General features: G+C 39.6%; 2 protein-coding genes across 2 annotated transcripts in view; one reads left to right on the forward strand and one right to left on the reverse strand.

Moving 5' to 3' along the window:
- The window catches only part of TM2D1 (TM2 domain containing 1), a 48592-nt gene extending 41392 nt beyond the window's left edge, over positions 1–7200 (reverse strand). The window contains exons 1-2 of the mRNA XM_004368999.2: positions 7023–7200; positions 5286–5359 (exon numbers count right to left, since the gene is read on the reverse strand). Coding sequence (XP_004369056.1) covers positions 5286–5359; positions 7023–7189 — 241 coding nt within the window. The 5' untranslated portion in view covers positions 7190–7200. The remainder of the gene's footprint in view (positions 1–5285; positions 5360–7022) is intronic.
- Positions 7201–7308: 108 nt separating this feature from the next.
- The window catches only part of PATJ (PATJ crumbs cell polarity complex component), a 431680-nt gene continuing 416099 nt past the window's right edge, over positions 7309–22889 (forward strand). Inside the window, exon 1 of the mRNA XM_023730369.1 lies at positions 7309–7437. The gene's annotated coding sequence lies outside the window, so the exon portion shown is untranslated. The remainder of the gene's footprint in view (positions 7438–22889) is intronic.

The raw sequence follows: 22889 nt of genomic DNA on the forward strand, positions 1-22889 counted from the left end.
GAAGGGAAAGTGTTGACATGTCGTGGGGTAGTTAACCAATGTCATAAAACAATATGTGTACTGACTGTTTAATGAGAAACTATTTGTTCTGTAAACCTTCACCTAAAGTACAATAAAAAAAAATTTAAAAAAAAATCAATATGATGAGATTAAAGAAGCCAGTTACCAAATAAATATTAACTAGTAGACAAAATTAAGCAGTGTGCTATGAGCCTGAAAACTGTTCAGTTTGCAGTTCTCTTGTAAAAGGTTTGGTTCTGGTCAATGTCTATGATTTAGATGGCATCAGTTCAAGCCAGTAACTTCCCACTATTTCTCAATTATAAAAAGCAGCACTATTGTTTTAAATGTAGAAATGCTAAACTAAAAATTATCAGACAGAGAAGTTTCATGGTGAAGAGTGACCTAGGGAGTAGGTGGATTGGGATCCTAGTCCAGTTAACATCATTCCTTTGGACCCTAGTCTTGATTCACAAAATAAGTATCAAGCTAGATACGATCTCTAGAACACGTTATATCCCTAATTAAATATGCCAATCTAGAATCTGGGTGAAAACAAAAGCTAGAGAAAAAGTTGGTAAGAGCCAACATCATCTTCCTATTTCCACCATTAAAAGATAGCTCTCCTTTGGGAATGCTAAGTAGGAAAAATTATCATTTTGCAACCACCAAAGTAAAGAATGTGTGGTGCGCTTACTTTTTTGTGTGGCCTTTCTAGCCATGAGCTTGTAACTCCCACCCAGGTGACTATGTGATAGGGTAATTGTGGCCTACCAAGAGGATTGGTCAGTTTTGCCTTAAAAGAGAGCCAATTCCAGAGCAAAGAAGAGAAGCCCACCACCACCAAGGAAGGAGAGACCCAGCAGCAGAGACCTGGCAGCAGGAGACTGCGCAGTGGGCTTCACAGCCCACAGAGAGAGAAAGCTGAGGGCCTTTGGGCAGAGACTAAGGGCCAGGGAGAGGCGTGCCTATGAGCACAGCTGGGAGAGGGTATCCTGGTGGAAGAACTGTATCCTGAGTGTTCTTGAGCCTGAATCATAACCGGTACTTCCCTAATAAACCGCATAATTGAGAGTATGGTCTGTGAGTTCTGTGTGGCCATTGCAATGAATTATCAAACCCAGCAGAGAGGTAGAGTGGTGTGTGAGGGATGGTTGGTGTTAGAATTGGCAAAGATGGGGGAGAAAGGAGGCTTGTTTGGTTTCCACCTCAGGGGAGTCAGCCTTGCGCTGCTGATTTTGGTTCTCCTTCCCCCTTGTGGGGTTGGAGGAGGTCAGACACTGCCCCCACACTGTTTTTACAGAATGGTTCAAGCCAGAATCACCAGTGGATGCTAAATCTGTGGGGAAATTATCATGAGGAATAGGACATTTGCATGGTCTTAAAATGTCTCCCCACAGACTGCTTATTAGTTGCAAAGGAAAACATACTAACTGTATAGTGGAAAAATCCAAGTGATCAAAATTAACATCACCAATGAGAGGCAGATGGATATTTTGTACCCCCAGATGTGAGATACTGAGTACACACTATCATTTATGTAATTTTCCAGTCTGGTATGTATAATCTAAATCTAATCATAAGAAAACATCAGACAATCCCAAATGAGGAACATTCTACTAAAATAAAGGAGGGCAAGTAGTTGTAGCTTTCAAAGACAGAGAAAGCTGTGGAGATGTTCAAGTTTAAAGACTAAATGCAAAATCTGATCCTACGATCCTATACTAGAGGTAAATAAAGTACATTTTTTTTGGTCATTTGAGAAAACTAGATTATGAATCACAAAGTATATCAGTATTAAATTTACTGAAGTGTAAAACTGAACAGTGCTTATGTTAAGAGAGTATCTCTACTCTTAGAAAAAATACACAAAAGTATTTAGGGGTAAGGGATCAGTGTGTATGTATTATGTACGTATATATGAATGTGTGTGTACATAAATAAAGAGAGAAAGGGAGAAGCATACAAGTGGACAATGATAAAGCAAGAGGGATAAAATGTTAACAATTGGTGAATCTGGATAAAGGGTATATGGATTTTTTTATATTATTCTTATTCTTGCAACTTTTCTGTAACCTTGTAATTACCTCCAAATAAAAAGTTAATAAAATATCTTTTGCAAAACTAATTTATGCTGCTAGAAATTAGGATAGTGCCTACCCTTTGGGGCAGGATAGTGATGGAAGAATGAGGGGATAATCTCCGGGTAATGCAAATGGCTAACATGCTAAATGAAAGGTTGCAGGCTTAAGTCCACCCAAAGGTGCCTTGGAAGAAAGGCCTGGGAATCTACTTCTGAAAAATCAGCCATTGAAAACCCTACGGGGCACAATTCTACTCTGACACCCATTGGGTCGTCAGAGTTGGAATTGACTCCACAGCAACTGTTTTCTGGCAAGATGGTAATACTGTTTCTTGAGTTGTGTTCAGTTTGGGAAAATTCACTTGAGTTATACTTTTATGTGCTTTTCTGCATGTATATTATACTTCAGTAAAAAGTAAAAAAAACGCCTTCTGCTAAAAGATCACAGCAAATTTTTGTAGAGATAAAGCCTAAACGCTTTTTATTGCACTGATAGAAAAATGGAAAACACTTTTGCTTATATATGTTTATATAATCTAGAAAGAACACCTTGAGGGCAGGGATTATGTCTTTTATGTATCACCCACACATCTAGCAGAAGCCTGCCATATAATAATTTCTAAATTAACGTACATGTCAACTGACATAGGGCTGAACTGGAACAGTTTTAAATGACATCTCTTAGTTGAATTTCTTTTGTCTTTGGTCCCAATTCCTTGCATTCCACCCACAACATTCTCCTCTTTCAAAAAATTACTCCAGTTCATCCCTCCCCAAGAAGTATAGTTAAAAGAAAATTAAACTTAGTTTGAGGATTCTGCTATAGTCCTTCATGTACTCAGTGAAAAAAATAAAGGAAGAATAATTTTGGCTGGAGATCATATAGCTCATACTTTTCATAGCTCTAATATTTTTCTTCTGTTAATCATCCTATGCTAGGACCTGAATTTTTCAAGGTTCATTTTGATGTCCCTCTCTGAACAGGACTTAGAAGTGACTCACCAAGGGTACTCTATTAGTCTCCGAATGTTTCAAAAGCGGAAATTAGAAAAGGCACCACCTCCAGAGACACACAGCCTCATGGGTGTTGTGTTGGGATTGTGGAACCAACTCTTGGGTGGGCACCTTTGTGCAACACATATGCAGGAGACTTGTGACTCACATTTGTCTCAGAATTTTTTTTTAAAATCAGGATAATGATTTAAAGTCATTTATTTTATTAATTTACAAATTTTACATATGTTCCCAGATTCAATCAGGCAAACATATTTACATTTTACAGGAACCTATTTATTCTCTCCAAACAAATAAATGTATCATTCTCTTTTATGGAAAGCTTTCCTTTTATTTTCTTGTAGATCTCCCCTCATCTAGGAATACTTCCCATGATAGTCTCTGAAACCAAAAAACCAAACCCGTTGCCATCGAGTCGATTCCGACTCAGTGACCCTATAGGACAGACTAGAACTGCCCTGTAGGTTTTCCAAGGAGCAGCTGGTGGATTTGAACTGCCAACCTTTTGATTAGCAGCCAAGCTCTTAATCACCAAAATACCTCCAAGTCCTTTACGCTTACTAGCAACCTGATCACTTATTTGATTTTGTATATCTAAAAACTTGTTATCCTTTAAGTGGATTCAAATTTATTTCATACAAAAGAGTGATCTAACTGGAGGGCAGAGCACTTTTCAAGCAGAAATTATTCTTCCAAGGCAGAAACTATTCTTTTTAGTTATGCGGTTTCCTTCAAAATCTCCGTAACTGCTAAGAACTCTGCAGGCTAGGAAATGTTTTTTTTGAGATAGCTAGCTCCTGCCTCCCAGTTTGAGGTTAGATACCTGAGTCACAAATGTATTCACAGATTTCCATTATCTCTCATATGAATGGTTGAAACTTGACTACATTTGAAAGCTGATTCTTCTTTATTTGTGTTAATTCTATTCCCTGTTTTCCAAAAGCACGATATAAAAGACTGAACTGTAAAACAGGCAAAGCACAGCATATTTATTAACTAAAAAAGGAGAGATTCATTGCAGTCATTTAATTAAGCTTAATACATATAAAATACATAGATGTATACGTACTATGTAATATCTGCTACATAAATCACATATATAAACTTACTGTTTATATGGAAAATTCACTATTTTAGGACCATGGCAAAAAGTCTAAATTACAAAATTTTAACACAACTTACTTTCAAATATTTCCATTGACTACAATTACGCTTACAGTGTACCAAAATATAAAATGATAAAAGGAGATCTGCTTTTTAAAATATATAAAAATTCATAATTAAGAAATAAATTATTTGAATATACTTGAATATATCATATATATACACCACCCTTAAAAGTTTCTTCTGTAACACACATAATTTCTTTAATTCATTTACATTGTGAATCTCTTTAAAAACAGTTTTTACTTATAAAAAAAGAAAATATCAACATAAGCTTATTTCCTGTCCAATAAGTAAAACAACAATATACTCAATGGATATTTCTTTCTCAAAATAATACTATTTAATTGCCATCATTAGGAACTATGACAAATATAAGAATGCTAATTAGCCCCGACTTAAATCTACTCCTCACCTCCCCCCTGGCAACATATACCCCTTTAGAAGAAAAACCTAAACAGGGAACAAATTATTTTTATCTGGTATTACACATTTTAGGATAATAGAAACTCCTTCAAATCAGTAAGTTGTTATCCATTATCAAAACACCCCTCCAAGAAAATAGTGATGCATACTTAAAATTCTTATGTTATTTTCACATTTTGGATGTACCTAAGTGTATTTTACAAGAACATAATAGGAGAGATATACGGTTTCTCATTGTACCTTATTACACTAATAGTCTCTTAATTACTCTCCGAGTAATTGAAAATCTAACTAAAGAAGCATCTTTGCATAACATAGCTTGATAAACGGTCATCAAAACAGCTATACAGACTAATCCCAAAGTAAAAAAAAAAAAAAAAAAGAAAAAAATCCCAGTTTATATAATTAAGGTAATAAGATTCTTTTTTATATTAAATATTGACAACTCTCAGCCAGTTCTCCATATTTGTTATGGAAACCAGGTAATAATTTATAACTTAGGAAAAAACACATTTATTAATTATAGTGATCATATATTGATATATGAAATAGCTTATGTTTTAAATATTGTTTTTAAAGATGTTTCTGGAAATCTTACCGTGAGCTGTGTAGTTTGTACAGTTAACTGGTTCTTGTGTGGCATCATTTATTTTTGGATCTTTACAAATATATGTAGGAAAAGTTAAGGAAATATGAACTACATTTCAACACAAAACATGATCTTGTCTTAACTCATATTATGCATTCACGTTTATATTCACATGTAAAAGGAGGATGCTAGTTTGTCCAAGTCAACAAGCACAACCGAAAATACACCTTTAGTGTCACTAAATACCCGAGCTTTAACTTATTACAGGTAAAATGTATTAACTTAGAGGAGCCCTGGTGGCACAGTGGTTAAATGATGAGCTGCTAACCTGTGGGCATTTGAACCCATCTGCCGCTGTGGGGGAGAAAAGACCAGGCCGTCTGCTCCTGTAAAGATTAAGCCAAAACCCAAACCAACTGCCCTCCAGTCTACTCCAACTTACAGCGACCCTATAGTACGGAGTAGAACTGCCCCTATAGGGTTCCAAGGCTGTAATCTTTATAGAAGCAGACTGCCATATTGTTCTCCTGTGGAGCATCTGGTGGGTTCGAACTGCTGATCTTTTGGTTAGCAGTGGAGCGCTTAACCGCTGTGCCACTAGGGCTCCCCCTGTAAAGCCTTGGAAACCTTACAGGGCAGTTGCACCCTGTCCTATAAGGTCGCTATGAGTCAGAACGACGGGACAACAACAGGTTTAGTTTTCATACTGCCCAATTAGTTTCGAAGAATCATCCGGCATCATTTTTTGCCAAGAAAAAGACTTAACTTAAAAGGTCAATGATTCTCAAACTTCTAACATAATGGTGTTCGGCAAATTAGAGCCACTCTACTGTGAAAATCAAATAATGGCTACCTTTTCCCAATACACATAAAAATATGATGAAATAGCTTTCTTAATCTTAAATTCTCTCATAGAATCCTTCTTAAATCTGAGACTTCTGTTATTAGTTTTTCTGTTCTCGAATTGGTGTAATACAGTTTCTAATTCTGTACAAAAATAGCTATTTTAATTTGAATGTAACTCCCACTGTATTCTGTCCCTGCTTTTATCAGAGCTGTGTGACAATGGGCTGATCCACTTAACCACCTCAGCTTCCAGTTTCTTATCTGTAAATAAATAGATAACACATTCAGCCCATACTGTGTGCCAGGCACCGTTCTAAGTGCTTTACCTGTACTACCTCATCTAAGCATCAGAATGGCCCTTTAAATTAGTGCCATTATTTTCCCCATGAGAAAACTGAGTTCAAATAATTTGCCCAAGGTTACAAAATGAAGTAGGAATTCGCTCCCTGGAAGTCCGGGCTTTGAGGATTACATAGGTAATACATGTGAAATTAATGATAAACAGGCGACACACATTAGCTATACCGTTATTCTTTATCTTCCCCCAAGTCGGGAAACTTTTCCAGGGCAGAGCCTGGGTCTTAGCAATCTTTGTATTAGCAGTGCCTGGAACAGGGCCCGGCCCACTGAAAAAGTGTTCAACAGACGCAACGGTAAAAACTGATGGGTCAGAAAACGAAAAGCTAAGGACCAGTAAAACCCTGAGGAAATCAAACAGGGTGGATTCTGCCCCTCTCACCACCACATCACTCTTCACCTCCCGGGGTTCCACGGTCATTAGAGGCCAAGAGTTCTCTCCAGTACAGGCCTAGCCCGTGTTGAGGTCTGCGATCCACTCGTGATCCCAAATCTACCTCACCCAGAGTCCTCACTCCAGGGGGGGCTCCCCACAGAGGATATTGTCCCACTTTGAGGTCCTCGCACTTAAGCGTCTCTTCGCCCCCGACGGCGGTAGTGGCAGCAGCCCCCAAAGGTCCCGTGGTGACTGACACGAACCATAACACACCCAGGAGCTGGGCGACTAAAGCCTCCGGAGCTGCAGTCCCAGCGGGCCAGGTGGCCGCCATACTGGGAACCGGTGCGTTCCCCCACGACTTCCGGTTCCGCTTTCCGGTCTGAACGCGGGCGAGAGAAGGGAGGAGGGAGGGAGGTTCTTAAAGGGACCGGTTCCACTGCCTCGAGAGTTCCCGTCCACGTTTGCCGGTGAAATCACCTGGAAGAGATTTTAAGAAAATGCAAGTTCCGGTCCCCTCCACCCCCACCCTCCCACCTCAGGAGAATTCCCTACTAACCCTTGGAAGGAACTGAAGGAAAGGTTGGTTTTTGAGGGGAGGAAGAAGGAAAAAGCCCTTAGGGAATCAACTGCACTCCACTCACTCCTCACTCCAGAGTTAACCTGGCTGCGGCTTTTCCGGCCTCCAAAAGTGCCAGCGGCGCCCGGTGTTGTGATAAACGCTTTATTTACTTCATACCCGTTAGTCTTGATAGGGTTTGGGTTTACAAATAAAGAATCAGGCTCAAACACGCTAAAAGCACATTGCCGTTTGTTACTGTGACTGAGTTGGAATAAAATTCAAGCTCATCAGATTCTAGAATCTGTGCTCTTACTAATTGTGATATAATGCCTCCTTGTTACCTTAAAAGGCGCCCTGGTGGCGCAGTGGTGAAGGCGCTCTGCTAATCAAAAGGTAGGCGAAAAGGTCGGTGGTTGGAACCCACCAGTCGCTGTGCGGGAGAAAGATGTGGCGATCCGCTTCCATAAAGATTACAGCCTTGGAAACCCTGTGGGGCAGTTCTACTCTGTTCTGTAGGGTCGCTATGAGTCTGAATGGATTCGATGGCAATGGCTTTGGTTGGGTTTGATGTTACCTTAAGAGAAAAATTTGTGAAAGGCTGCTAAGAACATCATTTAGGAACTCTATCACAAAGACAGACTTTACAACTTTTTTTTTTTTAATAGTGGAAATTTACATGGGGCGAGGCCTTGAACAAGAGACCTAAGAATTTACAACTACACTAAGTGAAAAGTTGAGTTTGTTTCTTCCGTGTCTTCTTTCTAAACTTTATATTCTAAAGTTGTGTGGTGAACTATCTTTTATAATGAAAAAATTGTGTATTTTTAAAGTGAAACTTTACTCCTCTTTCTCTAAAATTGTTAAAATATTTTAATTTGATTGCTGCTCCTTCATCCACATTATTGTTGTGTGCTATCCAGTTGACTCCAACTCATAGGACCCTATATGACAGGGTAGAACTGCCCCATGGAGTTTCATAGCCTATAATCTTTACTGGAACAGATCTCCAGGTCTTTCTTCCCAGGAGTGACTGGTGGGTTTGAAATGCTGACCTTTTGGTTAGCAGCCGAGCATTTAATCATTGTACCACCAGAGATCCTTTCATCCACATTAATACTAACTTTTTACGAGCTGTGTAATTCAGTGGCTCTTAAACTTTAGGGGGCATCACTGTCCCCTGGAGGACTTGTTAAGACATAGATTGAGGATGTGCTCCACCCTCAGGTTCAAATTCAGAAGATCTAGGGCAGGCTGAGTAGTTTGCATTTCCAAGGAGTTCCCAGTTTTTGTTGCTGGTCCAAGGATCACACTTTGATAACGTTGTAATGTATTATGAGAATTATCATTTCAGGATGTAGTCAGGAGGACATGAAAGTATTTGCAGTAATCAAGCATTGTGACTACATTTAAAATTTTGCTTAATAAACCTAGTTTGCAGCATTACCATACTATTTTTTAATAAAATATTTATGCTTGATTAAAGGAGCTCTGGCAGGCAGTTCTACTTGTCCTATAGGGTTGCTATGAGTTGGAATCGACTCCATGGCACACAGCAACATTATTGATTAGAGAGGATTAAATGATAGGAAATTTGAAATTTACTAGTTCAATTTTAAACATCCTATTTTAAATGGACTTCTTCCTGCTCTTCCTTCCTGCCTTCATCCCTTCCTTCTTTTGTTCCTTCCTTCTTTTTTCTCTCTCTCCTTCTCTCCAGAAAATGTTGATTAAGCATTTGCTATGTACCCAGCATTAGGCTAGACCCTAAACCCATTACTGTCAAGTTGATTCCTATTCGTAGTGACTCTCCAGGACAGAGCAGAACTGCCCCATAGGGTTTCCAGGGAGTGGCTGGTCGATTCCACCTGCGGACTTTTTGTTAGCAGCTGAGCTCTTAACCACTGCACCACCAGGGGTCCAGGCTAGACCCTAGGGACTCAAAACAAGATGAGAGAAGAACCCAGCAATTAACCACTTTAGTAGGGGAAAAAGAGTTAAAATACTATTTGATGATCATTACCATCATCAAGGACTCTGATTAAGATATTTCCAAAAACAGTACTTGGAACACCATATTTTGTGATTAGCATCAGAATAAATAAAAATCCAGGCCAAACTGTAGCAACAGAGATGTATCTTCATAGGATATAAAACCAGTTCCTAGGGAGTGGACTCTGACTCATGTTGACCCCATGTGTGTCAGAGTAGAATTGTGCTCCGTAGGGTTTTCAATGGCTGATTTTTGGAAGTAGATCACCAGGCCTTTCTTCCTAGTCCATCTTAGTCTGGAAGCTCCACCTGAAACCTGTTCAGTGTCATAGCAATAAGCAAGCCTCCACTGACAGATGGATGGAAGCTGTGCATGAGGTGCATTGGCCAAGAATTGAACCTGGGTCTCCCACATGGAAGGCAAGAATTCTACCTCATAATAAAAAACAGTGACTGTATTTTGACTACTATTTTGACTATTTTTGAAAATATCCTGGTTTGATTTTCAAAATGCTATCTAAAGAAAATCAGAAGAATAAGGGAAGCAACTTTCTAGTTTGAGTTGACTGAAATTATGGTAAAATTAGGTATTTTCCTACTGACTGCAGGAATATTGCTGATCTTTGTATTTACATCATTTTTCATATAGATTTTGAATAATTAACTCTGACAATGCTTATGCTTTGCTAATTAATCCCATCACAAAATCTATTTATATGATTACATTGATTATTCACTAAAAACAAAACAAACCCAGTTGCTGCGGAGTTGATTCCAACTGATAGAGATCCATGTGTGTCAGACTAGAACTGTGCTCCACAGGGTTTTTGATGGCTGATTTATTTTTTGGTAATATTTGTGTTTTAGGTGAAAGTTTACTCAGCAAATTAGGTTTCCATTAAACAATATTTATACAAATTGTTCCGTGCCTTTGATTACATTTTTTACAATGTATCAGCATTCTCATTTTCATTCTGTTTGTTCTGTTTCCATTGATCTAGCTTCCCTTCCCCTCCTTGCCTTCTCATCTTTGCTTTTGGGTAATTGTTGACCATTTGGTTTCATTTAGTTAATTGTTTACTCATGGGTGATATTGTTTATTTTATAAGCCGATCTATTGTTTGGCTGAAAGGTGACCTGCAGGAATAACTTCAAATCCAAGTTCAAAGATTATCTTGAGGCCGTATCTGTCAGTCCGGTAGATCTGGACTTTTTTTAGGACTTTGAGTTTTGTCCTACATTTTTCTCTCATTCTGTCTAGGACCTTCTATTTTGTCCTGGTCAGAACAGTGTGTAGTGGTAGCCAGGCACCATCTAGTTCTTCTGTTCTCAGGTTAGAAGATGGTTCGTGTGGGCTATTAGTCCCAAGGACTAGTTTCTTCTCTGAGCCTTTGATTGCCTTCGTTCATTATAGATCCACATGAGTAGAGACCAATAGTTGTATCTTAGATGTCTGCTTTCAACCTTTTAAGACCCCAGACATTATTCACCAATTTAGGATGTAGAACATTATCTTTGTGAACTATGTCATGCCAATTGACTAAGATGTCCCCCAAGACTCTAGTCCCAGTTCTTCCAACCCTGTAAACCAATCCCACGAATTGTTTGGATATGTCTAGAAACCCTCTGTAACTGTACCCCATATGTGGTTTGTTATTTATGTGAGTATATATGCAGCACACATAAACGTGTATATACTATGCCTGCAGATACACCTATACATGGACATGCGTTTACTTGCGTATGCCTTTCTATACACATTTATGCATCCATATCTACCCATGTAACTGCACACATATTTTTTGGTTGTTTTTACTTTTGTTGCAAAATTGTATGTTATATATAGCATTTACTGAAATTGTCACTTTTTCTCCTGTACCTCTTAGTGTCTTTATTTGTCTTGGTCAAGTTGTGCTGACTTCACCCATTTTTTCATCTTGTCTTTCCCATCACCAAAAGTATCAAGTGTTTGCTATCTGGAAAGTGACTCCCCCTCCTTATCCCTCCCATCTTTGGTAACCATCAAAGAGCTTTGTTTTCTGTATGTATATCTATTCTTGATTTATTATAATAGTGGGACCATGCAATATTTGTCTTTTTATGATTGACTTACTTCACTCAGCATAGTGCCTCCAGATTTATCCATTTTAAAAGATATTTCTCAAACTCCCAATTATTCTTTATAATTGTGTAGTATTCCACTGTATGTATGTACCACAGTTTGTTAATCCGTTCATCTGTTGCTATTGTGAGTAATGCAGCAATGAACGTAGGTGAAGGCATGTCTATTCGTGTCACTGCTCTTATATCTCTAGGCTATTTACCTAGAAGTGGGATTGCTGGATCATAAGTTATTTCTATTTCTAGCTTTTCAAGGAAGTGCCATACTGTTTTCCATTGTGGTTCTACCATTTTAGAATCCCACCAGCAATGTATAAGAGTTCCGATCCCACCACACCCTCGCCAGCGTTTGTTTTCTGTTTTTTTGATCATTGCCATTTTTGCAGGGATAAGAGGGTATCTCATTGTAGTTTTGATTTGCATCTCTCTAAGGATCTTCTTGTAAATTTGTTGGCCACCTGAATGTCCTCTTTGGTGAAGTGTCTGTTCATGTTCTTTGCCCATTTTTTGATTGGATTGTGTGTCTTTTTGTTGTTGAGTTGTTGAAGTTTCCTACATGTTTTAGAGATTAGACCTTTATCAGATATGTCATTACCAAGGAGTTTTTCCCAGTCTCTGGGTTTCTTTTTACTCTCTTGGTAAGGTCTTTTGATGAGTGTAAATATTTAATTTTTAGAAGGTCCCAATTATCTAATTTATCTTCAGTCACTCGTGCTTTTTTAGTTTTGTTTGATAGGCTACTTACACCAAAAATTAAGCCCCATAGTTTTAAGCCGATGTTATCATCCAGGAACTTTATAGTTTTAGCTTTAATATTTAGGTCGTTGATCCATTTTGGGTTAGTTTTTGTGCATGGCATGAGGTATGGATCCTGTTTCATTTTTCTGCATACGGATATCCAGTTTTGCCAGCAAAATTTGTTAAAGAGACTGTTTCTTCCCTATCGAATGGACTTTGACCCTTTGTCGAAGACCAGCTGCCCATACATAGGTGGATTTACTTCTAAGTTCTCAATTCTATTTCAGTGATCTATGTGTCTATCATTGAACTAGTACCAGGCTGTTTTGAATATCATGGCTGTATGGTAAGTTTTGAGATTGAGAAGTGTGAGGCCTCCTATTTTGTTCTTCTTCAATATTACCTTACCTACTCGGGACCTCCTTCTTTTCCATATAAAGTTGGAGATTAGTTTTTCTATTTCATTAAAGAATGTTATTGGGATTTGGATCGTTATCGCAATATATCTATAGATTGCTTTTGTAGTATTGACATTTTCACAATAGTAAGTCTTCCAATCCATGAGCATGGAATTCTTTTACATTTATGAAGATCTCTTTTAGTTTCTTGCAGTAATGTTTTGTAGTTTTTCTTGCAGAAGTCTTTACATGCCCGGTTAGGTTGATTCCTGGGTATTTTATCCTTTTGGGGGCTATTATTATAAATGGTATTGTTTTCTTGATTTCCTTTTCAGAATCCTCATTGTTGGTGTGGAGGATTTTTGTGCGTGATCTTGTACCCTGCCATTTTGCTGAATCCTTCTATTAGTCCCAGTAATTTTCTTGTGGAATCTCTGGGATTTTCTATGTATAGGATCATGTCCTCTGTGAATAAGGATAGTTTGACTTCTTCCTTTCCAATTTGGGTTCCCTTTATTTCCCTTTCTTTCTTTATTGCCCTAGTTAGGACTTCCAGTATAATATTGAATAAGAGTGGTGATAAAGGGCATCCTTGTCTCATTCTCGTTCTCAAGGAGAATGCTGTCAATCCTTCTCCATTGACAACAATGTTGGCTGTTGGTTTTGCATATATGCCCTTAAGTATGTTGAGGAATTTCTCTTCTTTTCCTATTAGCTGAGAGTTTTTATCAGGAAACGGTGTTGGATTTTATCAAATGCTTTTTCTGTGTCTATTGAGATGATCATGTGATTCTTTTCCTTTGTTGTATTTATATGGTGTGATAGTTAAGATTGTGTGTCGACTTGGCTGGGCCATGATTCTCAGTATTTTAATGTGATCACTACCATGATTGAATATACTGTGAGTAGCCAATCAGATGAAAGGGAGTCTCCTTGGGGGTGTGGCCTGCATCTGAATATAAGCAGATGTTCTGGCTTTTTGCTCATGCTAGATCCTGCAGCTGCCTCCTCTCATCTCATCCCTGGTTCTTGGGACTTGAGCTGTCAGCTTATCTGTGAAACTTGGGATTCATCGATCTTCACAGCCTGTGAGTGGAGCCTTGCTCTCCGACCACCCAATTTTGGGTTCGCCAGCCCCTGCAGCTACGTGAATCAGGAGAAACCTTGTGGTCTTGCATGCCGATCTCAGAATTCGTCAACCTTCACAGCCTGTGAGTGGGAGTCCTGCTCTCCGACCTGCCAATCTTGGGCTCGCCAACTTCTGCGGCTGCATGACTTGGGAGAGGCCTCTACCCTGATCTATGGACGTGGGACGTTCTAGGCTTTATAGTTGCATGAGCTGTTTCCTTAATATAAATCTTTCTCTCTATATATATATTTATACGCATTACTGGTTTTGCTTCTCTAGAGAACCCAGCCTAAGACATTTGGTACCGGGAGTGGTTCTAGAGAAACAGAATTGTAAGGATGAGTTTTCTAAATTGGTTCTCAAGTTTGGTTAGTCTTAAAGATATTGATGACTCTGCTTCCAGCAGTAAAGAGGTCACTGCTAGTCCATGGAGTGAGGTGGTGATACAAATACACAAAATATCACTACCAGTAGATCAGGTATTGGTGAAAGGTGAGGCTCGGGATGAACACATGTGTGATGTCTTTCTATAGCTTTGTCAGAATGAGAAGTATAAGGAAGCTGGTTGGTTTGTCCTACTTTAACTAGACAAACTGGTAAAAGATGTGCTTAGGGCTTCAGAGTCAAAGCTCAAGTGCCGCATACATGACCTCAAGGCTTCCACTTGTGCTTTGAAAGAAAGCCTTATTTCTTGTAGTAACAGAGCTGAAATTGCCAAAAACCAAAAGCAATACCGCATTCCTGGGGGGACTGCAGAGATTACTGCCACCATCAAGGACTTGAAGGATGCAAGGGTGGTGATTCCCACCACATCCCCATTCAATTCGCCTATTTGGCCTATGCAAAAACGGATCTTGGAGAATGACAGTAGATTATCGAAAACTTAACCAGGTGGTGACTGCAATTGCAGCTGCTGTTCCAGATGTAGTTTCGCTGCTTGAACAAATTAATACATCTCCTGGTACTTGGTATACAGCTATTGATCTGGCTAATGCCTTTTTCTCTGTACCTGTTTCAGAGGACCACCAGAAGCAGTTTGCCTTCAGCTGGCAAGGCCAACAATACACCTTCACTTGCCTACCTCAGGGCTACATCAACTCTCTAGCCCTATGTCATAATTTAGTCTGCAGGGACCTTGATTGCCTTTCCCTTCCACGAGACATCACACTGGGTCCATTACATTGATGACATTATACTGATTGGACCTAGTAAGGAAGAAGTGTCAATGACTCTGGACTTATTGATAAAACATTTGCATGCTAGAGGGTGGGAGATTAATCCCACAAAAATTCAGGCACTTTCCACTTCAGTGAAATTTCTAGGAGTTCAGTGGTGTGGGGCATGTAGAGACATTCCTTCTAAAGTGAAGGATAAGTTACTGTATCTTGCTGCCCCCACAAGTAAAAAGGAGGCACAATGCCTCATGGGCGTCTTTGGATTTTGGAGGCAACATATTCCTCATTTGGGAGTGCTACTCCAGGCTGTTTATCAAGTGACTTGAAAAGCTGCTAGTTTTGAGTGGGGACCAGAACAAGAGAAGGCTCTGCAACAGGTTCAGGCTGCTGTGCAAGCCGCTATGCCACTTGGACCATATGATCCAGCTGATCAATGGTGCTTCAAGTGTCAGTGGCAGATAGAGATGCTGTTTGGAGTCTTTGGCAGGCCCCTGTCAGTGAATCACAGTGCAGACCCTTAGGATTTTGGAGCAAAGCTCTGCTATCCTCTGCAGATAACTACTCTCCTTTTGAGAAACAACTTTTGGCTTGTTACCGGGCCTTAGTAGAGACTGAACGCTTAACCATGGGACACCAAGTCACCATGAGGCCTGAGCTGCTCATCATGAACTGAGTGTTGTCTGACCCACAGAACCATAAAGTTGGACGTGCACAGCAGCACTCCATCATTTAATGGAAGTGGTATATTCGAAATCAGGCCCGAGCGGGACGCGAAGGCACAAGTAAGTTGCATGGGGAAGTGCCCAAATGCTCATGGTCTCCACTCCTGTCACATTACCTTCCATCTTCCAGTCTGCACCTATGGCCTCATGGGGAGTTCCTTATGATCAGTTGACTGAGGAAGAGAAAACTCGTGCCTTGTTTACAGATGGTTCTGCATGATAGACAGGCGCCACTTGAAAGTGGACTGCAGCAGCACTACAGCCCCTTTCTGGGACCTCCCTGAAGGACAGTGTTGAAGGGAAATCTTCTCAATGGGTAGAACTTTGAGCAGTGCTCCTGGTTGTTCACTTTACTTGGAAGGAGAAATGGTCAGATGTGTGATTATATACTGATTTCATGGGCTGTGGCCAATGGTTTGACTGGATGGTCAGGGACTTGGAAAGAACATGATTGGAAAATTGGAGACAGGAATTTATGGGGAAGAAGTATGTGGATAGACCTCTCTAAATGGGCCAAATAAGTGAAGATATTTGTGTCTCATGTGAATGCTCACCAAAGGGTGACCTCAGCAGAGGATAATTTTAACAATCAAGTGGGTAGGATGACGCGTTCTGTGGAAACCAGTCATCCTCTTTCCCCAGCTACTCCCATCATTGCTGCATGGGCTCATGAACAAAGTGGCCATGGTGGCAGGGATGGAGGTTATGCATGGGCCCAGCAGCATGGACTTCCACTTACCAAGGCTGACTTGGCTACAGCCACTGCTAAGTGCCCAATCTGCCAGCAGCAGAGATCAACACTGAGTCCCCGATATGGCACCATCCCTCAAGGCGATCAGCCAGCAACCTGGTGGCAAGTTGATTACATTGGACCACTTTCATCATGTAAAGGGCAGTGTTTTGTCCTTATTGGAATAGACGCTTACTCTGGATATGGATTTGTCTTCCCTGCATGCAATGCAAAACTACCATCCATGGACTTAAAGAATGCCTTATGCACCGTCATGGTATCCCACACAGCATTGCCTCAGATCAAGGGACTCACTTCACAGCAAATGAAGTGTGGCATTGGGCCCACGCTCATGGAATTCACTGGTCTTACCGTGTTCCCCATCATCCTGAAGCAGCTGGTTTGATAGAACGATGGAATGGCCTTCTAAAGACAAAATTACAGTGCCAACTAGGTGGCAATACCTTGCAGTGTTGTGCCAGTGTTCTTCAGGAGGCTGTATATGCTTTAAACCAGCGTCCAATGTATGGTGCTGTTTCCCCCATAGCCAGGATTCACGGGTCCAGGAATCAACGGGTGGAAATGGGAATGGCATCACTCACTATTACCCCTAGTGACCCACTTGCAAGGTTTTTGCTTCCTGTCCCCTCGACCTTATGCTCTGCAGGCCTAGAAGTCTTAGTTCCAAAGGGAGTAATGCTCCCACCTGGAGAGACATCACTGATTCCATTGAATTGGAAGTTAAGAATGCCACCTGGCCACTTTGGGCTCCTTATGCCTCTGGATCAACAGGCAAAGAAGGTAGTTACCATACTGGCTGGATTGATATTACATAATGGAGGTAAAGAAGAGTATGTCTGGAATGCAGGAGATTCCTTAGGGCGTCTCTTAGTACTACCATGGCCTGTGATTAAAGTCAATGGAAAACTACAGCAACCTAATTCTGACGTGACTACTAATGACCCAGACTCTTCAGGAATGAAGGTTTGGGTCACCCCACCAGGCAAAGAACCACGACCAGCTGAGGTGCTTGCTGAGGTCAAAGGGAATACAGAATGAGTGGTGGAAGAAGGTAGTCGTAAATACCAGTTACGGCCACGTGACCAGTTGCAGAAACGAGGACTGTAATTGTTATGAGTATTTGTGCTTTGTATGTGTGCATCAAATATTTTTGTTTCCTTCACTTATAAAATATAAGCTGTAAATGGGGCTAGTACATTTTCGATTGTATGTGTGTTAGTTGTATCCTGTTAGGCGCAAGTATGACTTTCTAATTGTCTTTATTTAGAGATTATGTATGGTTTAAGGAGATGTGTACATGTGCCAGGTTGACCAGGGGTGGACTGTGATGGTTAAGATTGTGTGTCAGTTTGGCTGGGCCATGATTCTCAGTGTTTTAATGTGATCACTACCATGATTGAATATACTGTAAGTAGCCAATCAGATGAAAGGGAGTCTCCTTGGGGGTGTAGCCCGCATCTGAATATAAGCAGACGTTCTGGCTTTTGGTCTCTCTGGATCCTGCGGCTGCCTCCTGTCATCTCGTCCCTTATTCTTGGGACTTGAGCTGTCAGCTTATCTGCCAAACTTGGGATTCATCGATCTTCACAGCCTGTAAGCGGAGCCCTGCTCTCTGACTTCCCGATTTTGGGTTCACCAGCCCCTGCAGCTAAGTGAATCAGGAGAAACCTTGTCGTCTTGCCTGCCGATCTCGGAATTCATCAACCTTCACAGCCTGTGAGCAGGGGTCCTGCTCTCTGATCTGCCGATCTTGAGCTCGCCATCTTCTGTGGCTACATGACTTGGGAGAGAACTCTACCCTGATCCATGGATTTGGGACGTTCTAGCCTCTACAGTCACATGAGCTGTTTCCTTGATACAAATCTCTCTCTATATATATATCTATACATGTTACTGGTTTTGCTTCTCTAGAGAACCCAGCCTAAGACATATGGTGAATTACATTGATTGATTTTCTAGTATAAAACCATCCTTGCATCCCAGGTATGAATCCAACTTGATCATGATGTATTATTTTTTGGTACGCTTTTGAATTATTTTTTTAATTGTACTTTAGATGAAGGTTTACAGAAAAGTTTCTCATTAAACAGTTAGTACACATATTGTTTTATGACATTTGTTAACAACTCCACGACATGTTAGCACTCTCCTTTCTTGACCTTGGGTTCCCTATTACCAGCTTTCCTGTCCCTTCCTGCCTTCTAGTCCTTGTCCCTGGGCTGTTGTACCCCCATTAGTCTCATTTTGTTTTATGGGGCTGTCTAATCTTTGGCTGAAGGGTGAACCTTGGTAGTGACTTCATTACTGAGCCAAAAGGGTATCCAGGGGCCATACTCTTGGGGTTTCTCCATTCTCTCTCAGGCCGATAAGTCTGGTCTTTTTTTGTGAGTTAGATGTGATGTCTTTGTCTGGCTTTGGTATCACGGTTATGCTGGTTTCATAGTATGTATTAGGGAGTATTCTTTCCATTTCTATGTTCTGTAATCATTTCAGTAGAATTGGTGTCAGCTGTTCTCTGAATGTTTGGTAGCATTCTCCAGTGAAGCCATCTGTTTTTGAATGACATCTTCAGTTTCTACTTTTGCTATGGGTCAGTTCAAATCTTCTCCCTCTATGTTAGTTTGGAGCCCTGGTGGCACAGTGGTTAAAGAGCTTGGCTGCTAACCAAGAGGTCGGCAGTTCGAATCCACCAGCCGCTCCTTGGAAACCCTGTGGGGCAGTTCTACTCTGTCCTATAGGGTCGATATGTGTTGGAATTGACTGTACAGCAACGGGTTTTTCACAGGTGTTAGTTTGGAGGCCTGGTGGCACAGTGGTTAGGAGCTCAGCTGCTAACCATAAAGGTCGACAGTTTGAATCCACCAGCCACTCCTTAGAAACCCTATGGGGCAGTTCTACTCTGTCCTGTAGAGTTGCTATGAGTCGGAATCGACTTGACAGCAATGGGTTTGTTTGCTTGTTTTTTATATTAGTTTAGGTAGGTGGTATGTTTCTAGGAATCTGTGCATTTCTTCTAGATTATCAAATTCGTTGGAGTACAATTTTTCATGATATTCTTTTATGATCCTTTTTATTTCAGTTGGTTCTTTTGTAATGTCATCCATCTCATTTTTTGGGGGGGGGGATATTTGCATCTTCTTTTCTTTTTTCTTTGTCAGTTTGGCCAGTGATTTGTCAGTTTTATTGATCCTTTTGAAGAACCGACTTCTAGTCTTGTTAATTCTTTCTGTTGTTTTTCTGTTTTCTTTTTCATTTGTTTCTGTTCTGATCTTTGTTATTTCTTTTTTTTCTGATGACTGTGGGTCTCTTTTGCTGCTCCTTTTCATTTGTTTGAGTTATAGGGTTAAGCTATTGGTTTTAACCCTTTCTTATTTTTTTATGTGGGCATTTATTGTTATAAATTCTCTTCTGAGCACTGCTTTTGCTGTGTCCCAAAGGTTTTAGTATGTTTTGTTTTCATTCTCATTTGTTTCTAAGAATTTTCTGGTTTCATTTTTAATTTCTTCTATTACCCAATAGTTTTTAAGTAAGATGTTATTCGATTTCCATGTATTTAATTTTTTCCTTGTTTTTTCTGTTACTGATTTCTAGTTTTATAGCATTATGACAGCAAAGATGCTTTGTATTATTTTGATGTTTTTTAATTTATTGAGGCTGGCTTTGTGGCCTAAAATATAGTCTATTCTGGAGAATGATCCATGTGTGTTGGAGAAGAATATATACTGTGCCGCTTTTGGGTGGAGTGTTCTGTATATGTCCATGAGTTCAGGTTGGTTGATTGTGTTATTTAGATCTTCTGTATCTTTGTTGAGTTTCTTTCTGGTTGTTGTGTCCATCATTGAATGTGATGTGTTAAAGTCTCGTACTATTAATGTAGAACGATTTCTCTTTTCAATTTTGTTAGAATTTTTTTTATATATATTGGAGTTCTGTCATTGGGTGGCTAAATATTTATTATGATTATTATCTTCTTGGTTGATTGACCTTTTAATCATTATATGATGCCATTCATTGTTTCTTTTAATGAATTTTGACTTAAAGTCTATTTTATCCAAGACTATTATTGCCTCTTTTTTTCTCTCGTTTACTGTTAGCTTGATATATATTTTTTTCTATCCTTTAATTTTTGACCTATTTCTTTCTTTCTGTCTATGATGTGTCTCTTCTAGGCAACATATTGATAGGTCATGTTATTTTATCCATTCTGCCATTCTCTGTCTCTTGACTGGTACATTTAAGCCATTTACATTCAGTGTAATTATCGATAGTTATGAACTTACTACTGCCATTTTGTTACGGTTTTGTGTGTGTGTATGTGTGTGTGTTGTTAGTGGTTTCTTTGTTCTGCTTAATTTTCTGCACTGAGTTCTTTTTGTTTATGAATTTTTTTGAGTGTCCTTTGTTGTTGGTTTTGTGTTTACCGAGTCTTTTGGATTTTCTTCTTCATTATTTTGGTGAATAGATTTATTAGTTTTTTTGTGGTTACTCTGAAATTTACCTTTATTTTCCTAAATTTAAAACAGTCTGTTATATCTGATATTGCTTTGACTTCCTCTCCATATGGAAGTTCTATAACTACACCATTTATTCCCCCTTTTTGTTTTGAAGTTGTCACCATTTACAGATTGACATCTCTGGTTCCCTGTTTTCAGTTTCACAGCTTTATTTTACTTTTGAGAATTCTTTATCTGGGTTGGTATCTGGGTGATGGTGTTGTGTGTCTTAATCTCAGGTTGTTGTCTGATTTCATTGGTTCTCTGTCCAAAGGACTCCCTTTAATATTTCTTCTAAGATTGGTCTGGTTTTTACAAATTCCCTTAGTTTCCGTTTATCTGGGAATGTCTTAGTTTCACCATTGTATTAGAAAGACTATTTTGCTGGATATATGATTCTTGGTTGGCAATTCTTTTCATTCAGAGTTTTATATATGTCCTTCCATGGACTTCTTGCCTGCATGGTTTCTGCCGAGAAATCATCATTTAGTCTTACTGTAGCTCCTTTGTAGGTGATATTTCATTTTTCACAAGCTGTTTTCAGAATTCTTTGACTTTGGTTTTCAAAAGTTTGATTATGATATGTCTTGGTGACTTTCTTTTGGGGTCTATCCTGTTTGAGGTTCATTGAGCTTCTTGGATGGAAACCTTGTCTTTCATGATATTAGGAAAGTTTTCTGGCAAAAAGAAAAACCTATTGCTATCAAGTCAATTCTGACTTATAGTGACCTTATAGGACAGAGTAGAACTGCCCCCGTACAATTTCCAAGGAGCGCCTGGTGGATTTGAACTGCCGACATTTTGGTTAGCAGCCTTAGCTCTTCAGTACATCTTCAAAAATTCTCTCAGCGCTTTTTTTTCCTCCCCCTGTTCTAGAATTCCTATTACACGTTAATCATTCCCCTTGATAGTGTCCCACATAACTCTTAGGCTTTCTTCATTTTTATTCATTCTTTTTTTTCTGATTGTTCCTCAAGTTAGTACCAAAGGGTTTGTCCTCTATTTTGCTGATTCTTCCATTGATTCAATTCTACTTCTGTGTCGTTCAGTTGAGTTATCCATTTCTGATATTAATCTTCTGGATTTCTAGTTATTGTTTTTGCATCATTTCTAATTGTCTATTTTCTTTTGTCATTTTGTTCTTCTATTGTTTTCCTGAATTCTTCTAAGGTTTTCTCTGTTTTTTTCCTTGATCTCTTTGAGGATCTTATATATAAGACTTTTGAGTTCCTTATCACATAGATCCATTACCATTTCTTCCTCAGGAAGATTTTCTGTTCCTATGTTTTGCTCACTTGTTGGAGCTATCTCATCCTGTTTCTTCATCTGACTTGTTACTGTCTGCTATCTTCAAGGCATTAATGCATTTATTTATTTTATCTGTTTCTTTATTGATTATATGGATGTTTGTTTGGTGCTGATTTTTTTTTTTGTTTGTTTTGATGTATCTGGAGTGGAGCATTGTTTCTTCTCTTCAGAATGTCTTTCTTACTTTGTATTATTTTAATAGTTGTTTTATAGTTCTGGTCTATGTGTGGCTTTGGTGGTATCTGTTGGCTGGGCCTGATTTTCTCTCACTAGTGGATATGGTGGGCCACAGCCACATGCAAACCCTCTGTGGTTAGGCTTGTATGTCATCCATTATCAGATTGAGTGTAGGTGGAAGAGCATGTTCTTTCCCTGATATTGGGTGATAAATGTTGGGAAGTCAGTGTCCCTCCACAGCCCTTGTGGTACCATGGGGTCCTTTTGGGGTCATGCTAGTAGTTACTGCATCTTTTGGAGGGCAGGACAGGTCATCTTTGTAGCCTACAGGTGGCAATTCTATCCAAATGGATGGGGTAGGCCCTTTGTACAGTTACAAATTGGTGTCTCTGTAGGTGGAGGAAGATCAAGGGGTCTCAGTGCATGTGGCATCAGCCTGTGGGAGCAGGCTGGGTGTAGGATGAGTGTCAC

This window comes from Trichechus manatus, unplaced genomic scaffold, assembly GCF_000243295.1.
Source record: "Trichechus manatus latirostris isolate Lorelei unplaced genomic scaffold, TriManLat1.0 scaffold00003, whole genome shotgun sequence".
Lineage (NCBI taxonomy): Eukaryota > Metazoa > Chordata > Mammalia > Sirenia > Trichechidae > Trichechus > Trichechus manatus.